General features: G+C 42.0%; 1 protein-coding gene across 1 annotated transcript in view; it reads right to left on the bottom strand.

Annotated features, from left to right (window-relative positions):
• Window positions 1-16,617, bottom strand: part of LOC139712266 (syntaxin-8-like) — a 104,421-nt gene that overhangs the window by 49,563 nt on the left and 38,241 nt on the right. The window contains exon 5 of the mRNA XM_071624107.1: window positions 1,723-1,841. Within this exon, the coding sequence (XP_071480208.1) occupies window positions 1,723-1,841 (119 nt within the window). The remainder of the gene's footprint in view (window positions 1-1,722; window positions 1,842-16,617) is intronic.

The following is a 16,617-nucleotide window of genomic DNA, read 5'->3' as shown; positions in this document are numbered from 1 at the left end:
CACGGCATCTACACGGCGCTTACACGGACCTCCACAGATCATGCCAGACCCACCTGGCAACTACATGGTCCATGCCAGTAGAGCACGGCGTCTACACGGACCAACACAGCAGCTACACAGACCAACAAGGCAGCGACACATACCACACTGGCAGACAAAAATCTATCATAAAAAGCAAGCTGATTTTGGATTTTGATCAATCTTATTCTCTTTCTCGTCACTTACAGACCGTGTAGATACGTTTTCATCCCTGTAATACCATGTTTGAACATAATGGTCCATGTAGTTGCCGTGTGGCTGCCATGTAGGTCCATGTAGCTGCCTTGATGATCCATGACGATACTTGATGTTGAAAAAAAAAATGTCACGGACTGCCTAGGATACTCACGGCACCTACACGATCATTCCGTTTACTCAATATCTGTTCTTGAGAACAGACATACTGAGGCAAGGTGACAGGTGTACATTTACAGCAGGCCAGGTGTAGGCTTGTAACACAACTATTTGATATCTCATTGTAGCTATTGTTATGCCCAGCAAGGGAGTTGTAAGTCAGCTAAAGATGCATGAGTTAAGTAAATATGGTGAAGAAGACATTTCTTGCCCAACCCTGCCAGATGCCTTTGTAAGATTGTAAGATTGCAGATAAAGCATGTTTAGAGGGGTTCCGTATTATTCTGCCCTTGGGAACTCACGAGCTTTCATTCCCATCATGGATGTTTCTGTGGTAGCTGGGCAGGACATTACTTTGTTGGTAGCTTTGGGCAGCTAGACAAATTGCAGATAGACCAAAGCCCCATGGTCTGAGCATAGTGTATGCTGAACACACTTGCTGCACTTGGTAAAGTGTCCTATCTGATATCGTTTGGTCAGTAACACTCTAAGTGCATCCTCAATGTAGTAATTCAGCTGTCACCGCTTCATCGGGAGGGGTCGTGAGACAAGTTTCTCTCCTGTTTAAGCAGTGCTCCTGCTTGAACGGTGGCTGGTATTGGCCCGTGCAAACCACACAACATGAAGCCCAATTTGTGAACAATGCACAGCTAAAACCCACTGATAACCATGGCAACAAGTACATACATGCTATGACATGCCAACACAAAACGATGCTAAAAAGACACAATAACAGTACATCAATGTACCGGTACTTACTCATTGGACTAACTTCACTCTATTCTGGTTCCAGAGGAGAAGATTTTTAGATATTCCTAAATTTTGGGAATGGTGCCCATTTGTAACAAATATGATACCTTAGCAATAATGCCTGCCAAGCACTGCAAGGGCATGGTGCCCATTTGAACAAGTTGAGATCTTATCAACCTAGGAATGTTATATTGAACCTTCCAAGTTTGTGAAAATCTGACCTGGGGTTTTCAAGAGTTTAAACACCATGCACAATGCACAATGAAAGCCAGACGATGAATAATCACAATAGCTATCTTAAGTCTTTGGCTCAGATGAGCTAAAAAGTAGTTTGAATAATAGATTTGCATTGAGCAAGTTTGAATGCACATCATCTAAATATTGCACATTATCCCACAGCGAAGTGGCCAGAAAGATCTGGGGAGAAGGTAGAGGATGAGTCAGACAAGAGGACAGAACATTTTTTTTAAAGTACTGTAGAAACATGGATGATAAGGATACAAGGAACATGTTACAGAGATATACCATAGCTATAAGGTAATGGGGAAGATAGGAAAATGGGTAGATGCCAACACTTACCTTGTATGAGCCTCTGTTGCTCCTGCTGAAGCTCATTGATAGACAGATTTCTGGTGTCCTCACTCACACCTCCCCATCCATCCTGACCAAAGCCTGATGTACTTGGCAGCAAGCTTGTTCTACAAATCAGCATGACAAGAAAGCAAGATGCTAAATACATTCATTATTTTTGTTTTGATAATCACAATTGTAATTTTATGTAAAATTATTTCTCAATCATCTTATTCATTTTTGAGTGATTCTCTGATGATCTCATATATATTATTGAAACATGTTAAATGTTAATTGTAAAACATAGTTCCCATATGACTACTACATACAATGTAGGCTGTTGCTTTTTGCTCTGAAATGGATACATATGCATCAATGTGATATTAAACACAATCTTAGTTGGGTAACGATGACATCGCGAACTATCACCCAAAAAGGTACACTGGAAATATTGTAATCTCAGAGCATACCCAACCCTGGTCGCAATGTGATGTTTTATAATCGATTACATTGATCACAGGATAATTACATAGGGCCACAGCAGTATCCACTGCATGAGAGTGAATTGCTTGCAGCTTGTTAGCTACGGGCAATTCAATACAACTGCTAGAGCACAAGTCAATCATCACATACTACTACGTAGTAACATTCTACGTACCTACCCTCTACTGAACAAGGAGGGCTCTTCTCGGAAAAAAAAAGTTGCGTATATAATCAAATATTTTTCCTCTTTAGATCTCAAAATACTCCCAAACAACTCATTATCCTGGCAAATTGTGTCAGCTAGAGAAGTTTTTTGGTAGACCCTTTCAGTGTATTGCAAGCAATCCTTAATGAGCACTATGAGAACTATGTTTTGCTTTAAAGGGAATGGTGAGGAGTGTTCGGTTGTGCAAAACATGTGAAAGAGAAGGTGTTTTATGAGTACAAAATGAAAGCTAAATATGTAAATTAACATGTGTCAAAATATCTTGGAAATCGGAGTTTTCTCAAATGTTTTAAAAAGCGAAAAACCAAACATACTTTTCTGGAAAAAAGATCCTTCGATACGATGGCAATACATATTTGAATTGCGGAATACTGCTTGTTGACTGCGAACATCAAGCCAACTTACAGCGAAATCAAGCCAACATGCTGAGTCAGCTGCGGAACTACTAGTAGTCGATACGTAGCTAGCTACAGTTTACGCAGCTAGCTAGCTCTACGGCTGGCTGTGCCTTATGGGCGCGGCGAGCGCTGGCCGCACTTCACTTGCCATAACTCGCATCATACACAGTGTGCAGTGCTTCTAAGCTCGAGCTGTACGATCTTGCATGTTATGCTGTAACTATGTATGTACACATGTACCTGTATAGCTAGCTAGCTAGCTAGGACCTACTAAATTTCAGTCTTATGTTAGTGTATAGAGTTCGCGTTGTGTTTTCATTTGATGAGAGCGCAAACCTAAAATCAAAGGACTCCTCCGATTCTGATTCATATGTCCTTCTTCCAAGATACCATGAGAGCTAGCTATCGTCGGAAGACTCGGTAGGCTACGTATCCTAAAAGCCATCAAACTCCATGACAAGATTCTTCATTGAGAAGTACCGAAAGCGAGATAGGTGAACGCGGTACACCAACCAGACGCCGGGCTATTTATACAGCAACTGGGCTGTGTACAACAGTACGTAGAAACTATTCCGGGTAGGCCTATACACAGCCCAGTAGCTGCCGTGCTTCGCACAGCATCTGGTCGGGCTATGTAGGAAAAAAAGATCATCGAAATCTCAATTATTGATGTACAACTACATGAATCACAAACGGGTTGTGTTATTACATGTACATGTGATTTAATACATATCTTAAACTTTTCATGCACATTGTCAAGAAATGCAATCTTCATTGCAAACCCATTTTTTTTTTTTTTTTTTAAGGATCTTCAAAGATTTGTAACACAAGTAGAGAAGTACCATGTTACATCCAAACTTACATTGGATCTAACCATGCAATAGTTCATTTTTATTACCGGTACAACTTACTTTGTAATTGTCATATACATTGTAATTTCAAATGTGACTTAGTTGTAACATTTATTGTGGATGATTTTCTTCACAACTGACACATGCACTGAATAGGTTAGAAAGTTGGTCATTGCATGTCTTAGGCCTATAAATATACACGTATGTATGAATAGGGTTAATTGGAATTATTTCACAGATACACACAAAAATGTTGGGAATCAGATCATTTTCAGTCTCCTAGACTGAATAATGTGACACCTGTAGTAGTCTAATAACTGATTCCAACAATCTCTGAGGCTATCTTATACATTTTATTTACCGTATACAATGCAACCATGCATGATGCAATGTCTCGTTCATCTACAAGGAGAAAAGACACAAGAAATAATCCCTTCAAGTCGATTATTTCCACATAGGCCAACAACATTCACTTTTTCAGTTTTATCTAGAATCCTAATTAGGCTTCTATCATCAGAACACATTTTTTTCTCAGTGGTAAATTGATGCTTACAGGGCTGCCAACACTGGAAACTAGTTGAGAGTGAGACTCCTATAGGCCAATGCTATAATTTAGGAGTCAAAATGAGTGAGATCAATAGAAATGCATGCAAATGAAATAAAGTTTTAGAGTGAGAAAGGACCAAAATGCGTGAGTCTCACGCTCAATGCGTGAGAGTTGGCAGCCCTGTGCTTAACAATTAGGTCTACACAGGAAATATCTGTTCACATTACTTACTCACATCACTTCGCTCTCTAGCACTCAATAGTCACACAAAAAGCAGACTAGGGCAGCACACATGTGTTACTTGGAAGGAGTCCCCTGGCTAACTAACTTGTAGCCAGTTTATTCTTCACATTTGGCATGGGTTTACATGTAAATCTGGGTTGTAACATAGATATTCATATACAAAATCAACATAACAAAACATGCAAATAAGGAAACAAAGGTTAAAACTAAATATTCATAATATGTAAATGATGTGTAGGCTTGGGTGATTTGGGCATGTTTTCAATATTACAGGGACCAATGGGTGAGAAAGGAAACTAGTTGAGAGTGAGACTCCTATAGGCCAATGCTATAATTTAGGAGTCAAAATGAGTGAGATCAATAGAAATGCATGCAAATGAAATAAAGTTTTAGAGTGAGAAAGGACCAAAATGCGTGAGTCTCACGCTCAATGCGTGAGAGTTGGCAGCCCTGTGCTTAACAATTAGGTCTACACAGGTAATATCTGTTCACATCATTAACTAACATGTCTTGTTCTGATATTTCAGTGAATAAAAATCGAACACATTACTTATGTAGGGCTCGGGTTCGCTTAGCTCTCTAGCACTCAATAGTCACACAAAAAGCAGACTAGGGCAGCACACATGTGTTACTTGGAAGGAGTCCCCTGGCTAACTAACTTGTAGCCAGTTTATTCTTCACATTTGGCATGGGTTTACATGTAAATCTGGGTTGTAACATAAATATTCATATACAAAATCAACATAACAAAACATGCAAATAAGGAAACAAAGGTCTTCTTCTTCTCGAGTCACTACGCAGAAAGGAACGTTAGATTCGTCCAGTCCAATGTTGGATGCACTGCCTGGCACAGGGCGTTAGAGCTGCCAGATCCTCCTTTGTGCAAGGCTCTGGTAGAAGTGGACAGACCAGGAGATGTTGCATAGTCTGCTCCTCTCCACACAGGCAGGTGGTGTCATCATTCTCACTATACCCCCACTTTGCTAGGTTAGATTTGCAGCGGCCGACAGCACTTCTTAGGCGATTGCAGCAAGACCAGAAAGGCCATGCCTCACTGGCACCTGATGGTGTAGTTTCCTTAGGGCCGGTAGTAGACACTGTATGCGGTGTATGGGTAAGACGTTCAATCCACATGGATACACGCTGCTTGTCAGGGCTTTTGTTCAGGGCCTTTACAGAATGCATGAAGCTGCGCCTGGATTTTAGCCTCTTTCTTGAATGATCATGATTGAAGAGAGGATGGCGAGGGTCATTTTCTTGCTTCAGCTTTTCCTTCTGGGATGCAACGGTCCTACGGATGCTTGGAGGAGCAATCCCACTCAGTAGGTAGAGGTCTTCAACCTTTGTGGGCTTTAGGCAACCAGTAATAGCACGACATGAAGAGTTTAGAACAGTGTCAATCTTAGTGGCATGAGCTGATCTACTCCAGACAGGTGACGCATACTCACCTGTAGGGTAGCATAAAGCCAGTGCTGTTGTACGTACCATCTTCCCGTCAGCACCCCACTTCGTATAAGTGAGCTTTCGGAGGATACTATTCCTTGATGCCACCTTTGCCTTGGTCTTAATGATGTGATCCTTGAAAGTGAGGGACCTGTCAAGTGTCACCCCCAGGTAGACTGGCTTGGATACATGTTGCAGGCGTTTCCCATACCAACTAATCCGTAGTTGACGGCTGGCTTCCCTATTCTTAAGATGAAACATACTGATTTGTGTTTTGTCTGGGTTAGCTCTTAGATGGTTGTTGGCATAGTAGGGAATGAGTAAGTCCAGTGCACTGGAGAGGGAGTCCTCTACTTCTTCGAAGGTGTCCTTTTGAGATGCAATGCAAAGGTCATCAGCATAGAGGAAGCGTCTAGTGTCTGGTTGAGTAGGTTGATCGTTTGTGTAGATGTTAAACAACAAAGGGGCAAGCACACTCCCTTGAGGAAGTCCGTTCTTCTGTGTCCTCCATCTACTCTTTCTACCACCGAGGTCTACGTAGAATCTGCGGTTTGATAGCATGTTGCAGATCAACTTTGTGAGTCTAACATCTGAGGTCATCTCATACAGTTTCTTGGCAAGGATACGGTGATTGACTGTGTCGTATGCTGCAGAAAGATCGACAAAGGCAGCACCAGTGATTTTTCTGTTCTCAAAACCATCCTCGATGTACTGCGTGAGGTTCAGTAGTTGTCCTGTACATGATTTTCCCGGTCTGAAACCCGCCTGCTCCGGGATAAGGTGATCATCAACGAACAATGCTATGCGGTTCAGGAGGAGGCGTTCAAACAGCTTGTACATGTGGCAGAGTAGGGATATCGGCCTATAGCTCTTAGGGATGGCAGGGTCTTTGCCAGGTTTCAGTAGAGCAATGACTTTTGCTTTCCTCCACATCTTTGGGATCTTGTTGGACTTAACACATTCATTGACCATATCAAGAAGCCATCTGCGTGCACCTGGCCCGAAGTGTTTGATCTGTTCCACTAGGACATCATCAAGACCTGCAGCCTTGTTGTTTTTCATAGACTTCATTGCAGATTCCAGTTCACTCATTTGTGAATGGCCTTGTGAAACTTGTGGCGTCTTGTGAGGATGCATTAGCAGCTCTGGGAAGTTTAGCCCTCTGAGGACGGTGATTTGGATTTCCCCGGCTATTCAAGAGGAGTTGGTGGGCAACCTGGTCAGCGGTGACTTGCGGCCTTGGCTGCGGCTTTGTGTAGTCATTTCCTAGGATGCGGATGGTCTTCCAAGCTTTCCTGCTACTATGAGTCATATCTGTGCTTTCAATGAGCTCTTGCCATTTCTTCCGCCTTTCTTCAGTGATGGAATTAGCTAAGGCTTCACCAAGCTCAATGGTGTCATCACTAAAAGGGTCATCCTCAAAACGCAAGATGTAGTCATCATATAATGCTTTAGAGTCATCAGTCAAGCCCTGGATGTACCTTGTGCGGCAACCACGAGGAATGTTATGGCGCGATGATGATTTAACTGATTCTACAAAAGCATCATAATTGTCAGGGGTAGCGGGAAGATCTAGAATAGCAGAGTCTAGGTCATCAGAGAAGCCCTTCCAGTCGGCTTTCTTGAGATTGAAACGTCGCCTGTAGGGAACAGCACGGGGAGAGATGACTGCAGTGATCTTGAGACCTATTGGCCGATGTTGTGTGTGGGGAATGGGATCCAGAACAATCTTCTCACACTGATTGGCAACAATACTGGATGTGAAAATCAGATCTGGGTTGTACCCCCGCCTCCATCGTGAGCTGTTGAAGGAAGGGGGGAGCTTGGCATCATGAATGAGAGACAGTTGGTTGGAGTCTGCCCAGCTCTCGACTAGCTCACCATCTTCATTAGTTTCAGCATAACCCCAATTGACATGATGGCTGTTAAAGTCTCCGATGACAACATTGATGCGACCGCTGGTGACATCAGGGGGAATGTCAAATATGATGGAAGGAGGTTTATACACCGAACTGACAGATACTCCCTTGGTGTTGATGGTAATGATTTCAGTGTTATCCGTATCAGAAATAGATATCTTGTCAGCAGACAGCCCATTACGTAAGAATACTGCACTTCCATACTGGTCATGTGGCCTCTCAGCAATGAGGGTCATACCCGAGATGCGAGGACGTACCCGTGAAGGTCCGCCATGAGTCTCTTGGAGACAGAGGATATCACAACTATGCTTGGTGCATAGATCTGCCAAAAGATCTTGTTTGGCGCCAGTTAGACCTTCGATGTTCGATGATATTATACTCAAGGCCGGCCCTGACAAGGGCCCATGCTTGCGACCTTGGGCATCATCAACAGTTCTAAGGCCTAGTTGAGTCATGATAATGATGTGTGATAATCGTTGATGAGTCACGTGTGCGTGCATTATTTTCTGCAGGTAAGCACTAAGAAGAGTCTCTCTTCCACCTCCCTGGCCTGACGTACGTCACAATGTTTTACACTAGCAGTGCGCACTCAATCAGTTGTTACAAGTGCGTCACGCGCTACTATACGCGCTGTCAATCCTGTAAACAACTTCTAGTTCGGGCCGCGGGCTGCCACAACAGCCGGCGGCCTTTCTTGTGCATAACAGTACGTGGCGTACGTATACTCTTATACGTACGTACGTACAGTACTTATAGTGTGCGGGATTTCCGAGTGCGACGTGCGTAAATGTTTGGGACGAACATCTTCGGACATCTTGACTTTTGAGCGAGTGCTACATGTAGCTGACTGGTATTGACCCACAAAGGTACGTGAATAATGCTGTTAGTTTTCGACCCATTTTATAAAACTAATGATGCACAGGATTATTTCGTGGCGTTAGTGAAGGTGCGGCTCACTCTCGAGTATTGACAACGGTTGCAAACATGCACTCGGCTGCGCCTCGTGCATGTCGCACCATTGTCAATACTCTCGAGCGCGCCGCACCTTCACTAACACACTCTATCCTGTGCATCATTAGTATAATAGCGTAGTGTGGTTGAAGGATTCGCAAGTGTAAAACACCTGTCAGGGGCCGCGACGTGAACGCTCCTTCAGTGGCCCATATCTAGCTGCTTATGGGTGCTTTGTGTGCGTTGCTGAAAGTTAGCTGCGATGACTGTAGGGGATGACGTCACAACAAGGTTTGTTGGCTGAAGATGCGCACTTGTTGCATGTTTCTAGCGTATACGCCTTGTTCCTTAGTAAAGCTGCGTTGACTGCACTGTAAATGGTGACGTCACACTGAGAATTGTTGACTGGTACGCGATACTAATACTAATGTTGATATCTATAGTGACGTCATAGTAGGCTGAAATCCTTGCGTAGGACTATTTGCGCGTCTACTTAGCGTATTTTTGTTTATGTTTGTTATTGTTGGACGCTAAGTTTATTATACCTCTTCGACAGAAACGACCAGAAACGGAGAAAAAAACCCGGAAAAACTCGCAAACACTCAAGTTACGCAACACATACCGCAATACATACAAAGGTTAAAACTAAATATTCATAATATGTACAATGTAAATGATGTGTAGGCTTGGGTGATTTGGGCATGTTTTCAATATTACAGGGACCAATGGGTGAGAAGTGAAAGAGCGGGAAAATGTCATGTGATATGTGGTGTGTCTGTGATAGGTAGGGCATGTGGATGCATGTGGATGAGCATGTGTGGGTTGACGTATTTATGTGTAGAGGGGTGGTACCTGTTATAACAGAAGGAGGGATACACTTATAATAAATGGTTCAAAATAAATCCCTACACTTACGTTATACTACCATGCATACATACAAATTTGATGTGTACATATAAATTGCATGTGTACATGGGACCTACGTTAAAAGTTGTGTGTACCAGGGTACATTGACCTTACATTTTCTTTTATCTTTGCATGTATATTTGCATTTGGTGTTGCATCATGAGCACAGGTTCTAATTGCAAATGTGCTACATGTATTTAGAAACTGCTCTCACAGTAATGTGATATGATATACAATGTAGAGATAACAAATCTGTGCTGACGACTTGCATGTAGGCCTATATCTTTTAAATATGAAGTGTCAGAATAGAAATAGTTGTATAGCAAAGATTGCCAATTTACACAGGTAAGGTAACCATTTGCAAAAAAAAAGAAAGAAAAAGAAACTGCTCAGCATTCTGTCATTAGTCAATTTTGGCATCTACACATTATACTCCTACAATATTGAACAATTATGATAACAAGGAAAAGTAGAAATTACGCGGTGCGTAATATATGTCCCCGCTGGAAGTAGCATTTTGTAGCAAAATGTACAATATAGGTAAAAAATCAAGGTCAAAGGTCAAAGAAGTCAAAGGTCAAAATTCTGTGCAGAAGTTTTAAAGCCCTCACCTAGTGCCATCACATAAAGCAAACGGAATCGAAATCGGGTTAGAAATGGCGAAGGAGTAGCATTTTGTAGCAAAATGTACAATACAGGTCAAAAATCAAGGTCAAAGGTCAAAGAAGTCAAAGGTAACAATTCTGTGTTGAATTTTGAAGCCCTTACCTAGAGCCATCACATAAAGCAATTGGAATCGAAATCTGGTTAGAAATGGCGAAGGAGTAGCATTTTGTAGCCAATGTACAATATAGGTCAAAAATCAAGGTCAAAGGTCAAAGAAGTCAAAGGTCAAAATTCTGTGTAGAAGTTTTGAAGCCCTCACATAGTGCCATTACATAAAGCAAACGGAATCGAAACCGGGTTAGAAATGGCGAAGGAGTAGCATTTTGTAGCAAAATGTACAATATAGGTCAAAGGTCAAGGTCAAAAGTCACAACTGAAATTCTGTGTAGCAGTTTCAAAGCTCCCATGTAGTGCTATCATATAAAGCAAACAGAATAAAAATTGGCTCATAAATGACAGAGAAGTAGCAAATTGAACATTTTGATCACACACAGACGCACACACAGACAGACAGACAGACGGACGTACGGAGCCCGTTTCATAGTCCCCTGCTCGAACTCGATTGGCGGGGACAATAATACTATGACATGTAAATGAAAAAATCCAACAAATGCAACTATTTTCAAATAACTTGCACATTTGCAAGGAAAAAAATATTGAAGTGAAAGCCCAAGAATCAATGTCATATAGCATAATGACTTCAAGTACAAAGAACACTATACTATTTCAGTGTGGAGACCTTCTACATATTGCATTGTCAACACACATTCGGTTTAGGGTTTTAGCATATATCAGTAGAACATCATGTAGGAACCTACCAAAATGCATATTATTTTTATATCTATGTGAATGAAAATAAACATCTTGTTTGAAGTACTTCCAACGCATTTGTTTATCGAAATTCATACTTTTTTTCTGGCTATAAAATATAGATGCAATGAATATTACACGGGCACAAACTCCATTTACCACAAAAATATTGTCCTCATAATAATGTGATGTGATAAGAGTTATCACAAAATCACGTGCTGAAAGAGTGTCTTCTAAAACGCTGAGGGACAATGCTACTGTGTAGGGCCTGATGTGCCACTTGAATGTAACACATGGCATGATATCAGTGATCACATAAATGATGATGAGGATAATAATCATTATGAAGATGATGATAGTAATGAAAACAACAGTAGCAACAACAACAATAGTAGTAGTAGTAGTAATAATAATAATAATAACAATTAGAGCAGTAATGACAGGGATCTCGCCAGCGTATATCACCCTTGTCGGCGCCGACAAGCGTGAGGTTTGAAGAAACAATTGCCGACAAGGGTAAAACTTGCCAACAAGGGTAATACCACGCGTGAACTTGCTTGACGAGCTAAGTTTGGACCAATTTCTCGCCTTTTTTACTCTTGATTATCTGGCTAGAAAAGAAGCTAGATGTTGAAAGGAGCAGCAGTTTACAAGCGCAAAAAGTTATCCACACAGTCACCGCACCGATCACAACATAACAACGCGGCTCAACATAGCTACTAGCTGCACACCACATCACACACTTGCTCACTCATGCGCTCTTATTCGGGATCCACACACACAGCAATGTGTGTGCACCAGCCACAGACTGCCGCCTGTGTGTACATACATGACGGTATCGTGAGATGGAGAGAGAGGACGGAAAGAGAGGGTCGGAGGCCGAGGAAGGCTGACACGTGCTCGCTTGTTGTCACGCTTGTTGTCGGGTTACGCAAAAACAAACGATATGAAATGCATGCCCCCTCCGCCAAAGGTTGTATTTTTTTGCTGCTTTGGTTTGTTTGCTCGTTTGTCTGCCTGTCTGTCTCTCTATTCGCAAGATAAGTCAAAATTTGGGAGCAGATTAGGAGGAAATTTTCAGGAACAGCTGGTTGGTAAAATGGCGCAAGGAACAGATGATTAAATTTTGGTAGTGAGCAGGATTTATAATACCACCGGAATTCACCGCCAGGATCCAGGATTTTATTTTAAGTTACTTTGTTTCGCATATAGGAAAGGATTCGTATCAATTCTTTAGGAAGCTGGCCATCGGCAATGACGCAAAATTAGATGTGTTCAAAGCATTGCCGCAGAGAGATAATAACCTCCATCTTTCGTTAAAAAAAAAAAAAAAAACGTGCGATGGAGTAAGCAAATGTAAATTGTTTATTTTTTTTGTGTAGTTTCAGCAGGTTATTTTTTATTTTAAAAGCCATGCGTTCCATTTGAGCCTTTCACTTTCCATGGATTCGTAGGCCTAAACGTCATTCGTGAACATTCCATTTTCCTTCTCCTGGCCGAAATTAGTATTTCTGTCATGATGGTCTTTCAAGTTCAACGTACGTAATACTCCACGTGCTTCTGGCTTGGTTTGTTAACAGAGTTAGGGGGCCTGCATGGGCAGAAAATAAACTAGAAATTTTGTGCTCGGCGGGTCGCGCAGCCGAGCACATGTATCCCCCGAACCCACAGCATCAAGAAGCATACCCTATTGGATTTACCTTTTCATGTATAAAGACGGAACAAGCGAGGGCGCCATCACCAAAAACCATAGGCATCTTTGTCTTATCATAATACACCTTCATGCCAAATTTGAAGATGATCGAAGAAGAACTGCAGCCAGTAGAGCGCCCACAAGCAGACCCTATTGGATTTACCTTTTCATGTATAAAGACGGAACAAGCGAGGGCGCCATCACCAAAAACCATAGGCATCTTTGTCTTATCATAATACACATTCATGCCAACTTTGAAGATGATCGAAGAACTGCAGCCAGTAGAGCGCTCACAAGCAGACCCTATTGAATTTACCTTTTCATGTGTAAAGACGGAACAAGCGAGGGCGCCATCACCAAAAACAATAGGCCTCTTCGTCTTATTATAATACACCTTCATGCCAAATTTGAAGATGATCGAAGAAGAACTGCAGCCAGTAGAGCGCCCACAAGCAGACCCTATTGGATTTACCTTTTCATGTATAAAGACGGAACAAGCGAGGGCGCCATCACCAAAAACCATAGGCATCTTTGTCTTATCATAATACACATTCATGCCAACTTTGAAGATGATCGAAGAACTGCAGCCAGTAGAGCGCTCACAAGCAGACCCTATTGAATTTACCTTTTCATGTGTAAAGACGGAACAAGCGAGGGCGCCATCACCAAAAACAATAGGCCTCTTCGTCTTATTATAATACACCTTCATGCCAACTTTGAAGATGATCGAAGAAGAACTGCAGCCAGTAGAGCGCTCACAAGCAGACCCTATTGGATTTACCTTTTCATGTATAAAGACGGAACAAGCAAGGGCGCCATCACCAAAAACAATATGCGTCTTCGTCTAACCATAATACACCTTCATGCCATGTATGAAGACGATCGAAGAAGAACTGCAGCCAGTAGAGCGCTCACAAGCAGACGCTATTGGATTTACCTTTTCATGTATAAAGACGGAACAAGCGAGGGCGCCATCACCAAAAACAATAGGCGTCTTTGTCTAACCATAATACACCTTCATGCCAAGTATGAAGATGATCGAAGAAGAACTGAAGCCAGTAGAGCGCTCACAAGCAGACGCTATTGGATTTACCTTTGCATGTATAAAGACGGAACAAGCGAGGGCGCCATCACCAAAAACAATAGGCGTCTTCGTCTAACCATAATACACCTTCATGCCAAGTTTGAAGATGATCGAAGAAGAACTGCAGCCAGTAGAGCGCTCACAAGCAGACGCTATTGGATTTACCTTTTCATGTATAAAGACGGATCCAGCAAGGGCGCCATCACCAAAAACAATAACCGTCTTCGTCTTATCATAATACACCTTCATGCCAAGTTTGAAGATGATCGAAGAAGAACTGCAGCCAGTAGAGCGCTCACAAGCAGACCCTACTGAATATACCTTTTCATGTATAAAGACGGAACAAGCGAGGGCGCCATCACCAAAAAAATAGTCCTCTTCATCTTACCATAATACACCTTCATGTCAAAACTTGAAAATGATCGAAGAAGAACTGCAGCCAGTAGAGCGCTCACAAGCAGACCCTATTGGATTTACCTTTTCATGTATAAAGACGGAACAAGCGAGGGCGCCATCACCAAAAACAATATGCATCTTCGTCTAACCACAATACACCTTCATGCCAAGTATGAAGATGATCGAAGAAGAACTGCAGCCAGTAGAGCGCCCACAAGCAGACCCTATTGGATTTACCTTTTCATGTATAAAGACGGAACAAGCGAGGGCGCCATCACCAAAAACAATAGGCGTCTTTGTCTAACCATAATACACCGTCATGCCAAGTATGAAGATGATCGGAGGAGAACTGAAGCCAGTAGAGCGCTCACAAGCAGACGCTATTGGATTTACCTTTTCATGTATAAAGACGGAACAAGCGAGGGCGCCATCACCAAAAACAATATGCGTCTTCGTCTAACCATAATACACCTTCATGCCAAGTTTGAAGATGATCGAAGAAGAACTGCAGCCAGTAGAGCGCTCACAAGCAGACCCTATTGGATTTACCTTTTCATGTATAAAGACGGAACCAGCGAGGGCGCCATCACCAAAAACAATAGGCGTCTTCGTCTAACCATAATACATCTTCATGCCAACTTTGAAGATGATCGGAAAAGAAATGCAGCTGGTAGAGCGCTCACAAGGAAATCTCTGCGGCGGCGGCGGACGCGGATGCGGCGCGACGAGGCCAAATCCATAGTATCCTCCGAACTCTGTTCGGGGGATACAATGACTAATACAGTCAAACTCGGATACCTCGAACTCGGATAAGCCGAATATCGCTTACCTCGGGTGCAAAATGAAAGTCCCGATTGTTCCTATGGAGTTTCCGTGTATTAAAATTCGCGTAGCTCGAAGAAAATAACTCGAAGTTCGGTTACCTCGAAGTGAAATCTAATGTCCTGATCTTAATTAACTTATTGTTTTTCCCAGCATGTTGCTCGAATCGAAATTGCAAAATCACTCAGCATCTCCGATTAAGTGCGCTGGACAGCTGAGACATGTCACAAATCTTTTCACACTCGACTGTAAATATTCTTAACAATCGCGCGCCCAAAGAAATACCCGGTAGGCCTACACAGCTAACAAGAAAAACCCCCAACACCTACCTACTACACACGTACACGATTATGGACATAGCACCCGTGCCAATTGAGTGCTTACGTTAACACTTTAACCACTGCGTTCTGATTTTTGATCGTGATACCGAGTAGTCATACCGTGCGCGTAGATTTCTTAACCGTCGTGGCGCACCTGCGTAGGTGTTGACAGTTATATCTTTGGCATTAATCACGGTCCACTGTTCTAACATCAATCTCCCTGCGTAGTGCCTATATTTTGACTTTTTTGGCCTTTCACGAAGTTTGTTTCATTTCCGCGAGAACGCAAGCACTGGATTTTTTTTTCCAGCAATGCGATTATGAAAATAGTGTGGTATATGATCTGGAAGTATAGGCTGAGCATAATAAAGAATGGAATAGACAGGGCTCCACACTGACTTTATCGGGTCACGAATGTCATCGATTTTTATTTTTTGGTGGTCGAAAGTAAAATCTGCTGGCGCAAAAAAAAAAGGGGGGAACATTAGAAAAACTAAATCGGTCCTACTTAACATAGAAAAATCAATATTAAGCATTATTGAAGTGATACAGATGCCCATGTCTTAAACAAATGAATAGGAAATTCAATCATCTTATTCTGTGTTTTGAGATTTAGCAATTATTCGTAGAGATTATTATAAAAGTTTATGCTTATACCAGGAGGTTAAAACTTACGTTTGAAATGAGAAAGTGGGAGCATTTGCTGACATTTGTTAGCATCCGAAAGTTACCGTTATTAATTATTTTCTTATTGTAAAAGCAATCATCCAACATATATTAGTATGTATTGTTAGCACCTTATGGAGCCGAATATAACCGTTAATCATTTTTAAATGTAAAAGCAAACAACCGACATTCATTTTAGCATCTTGGCGGAGCTGAATGCTATCCTTATCCATTTCCAAACGTGAAAGCAAACATCCCCCATATGTTTTAGCATAACTGAGTGGGTTAATACCGTAAATCATTTCCAAATGTAAAAGCAACAATCTGTTATTTATTCTTGCATCGTAGGGAGCAGAATATTACCGTTATTCATTTTAAACATCCGACATTTATTTTATTATCGTATCCGGAGCCGAAATGTACTGCTGTCCACTTCCGAGAGTGAAATGAATCATCTGACAATTATTTTATCATTGTACG

The sequence above is a fragment of the Diadema antillarum genome, unplaced genomic scaffold (genome assembly GCF_040938485.1).
Source record: "Diadema antillarum isolate AM-2024a unplaced genomic scaffold, OU_Dant_1.0 seq00001781_RagTag, whole genome shotgun sequence".
In the NCBI taxonomy this organism is placed as follows: Eukaryota; Metazoa; Echinodermata; class Echinoidea; order Diadematoida; family Diadematidae; genus Diadema; species Diadema antillarum.
This window is presented reverse-complemented; position numbering and strand designations above follow the sequence as displayed.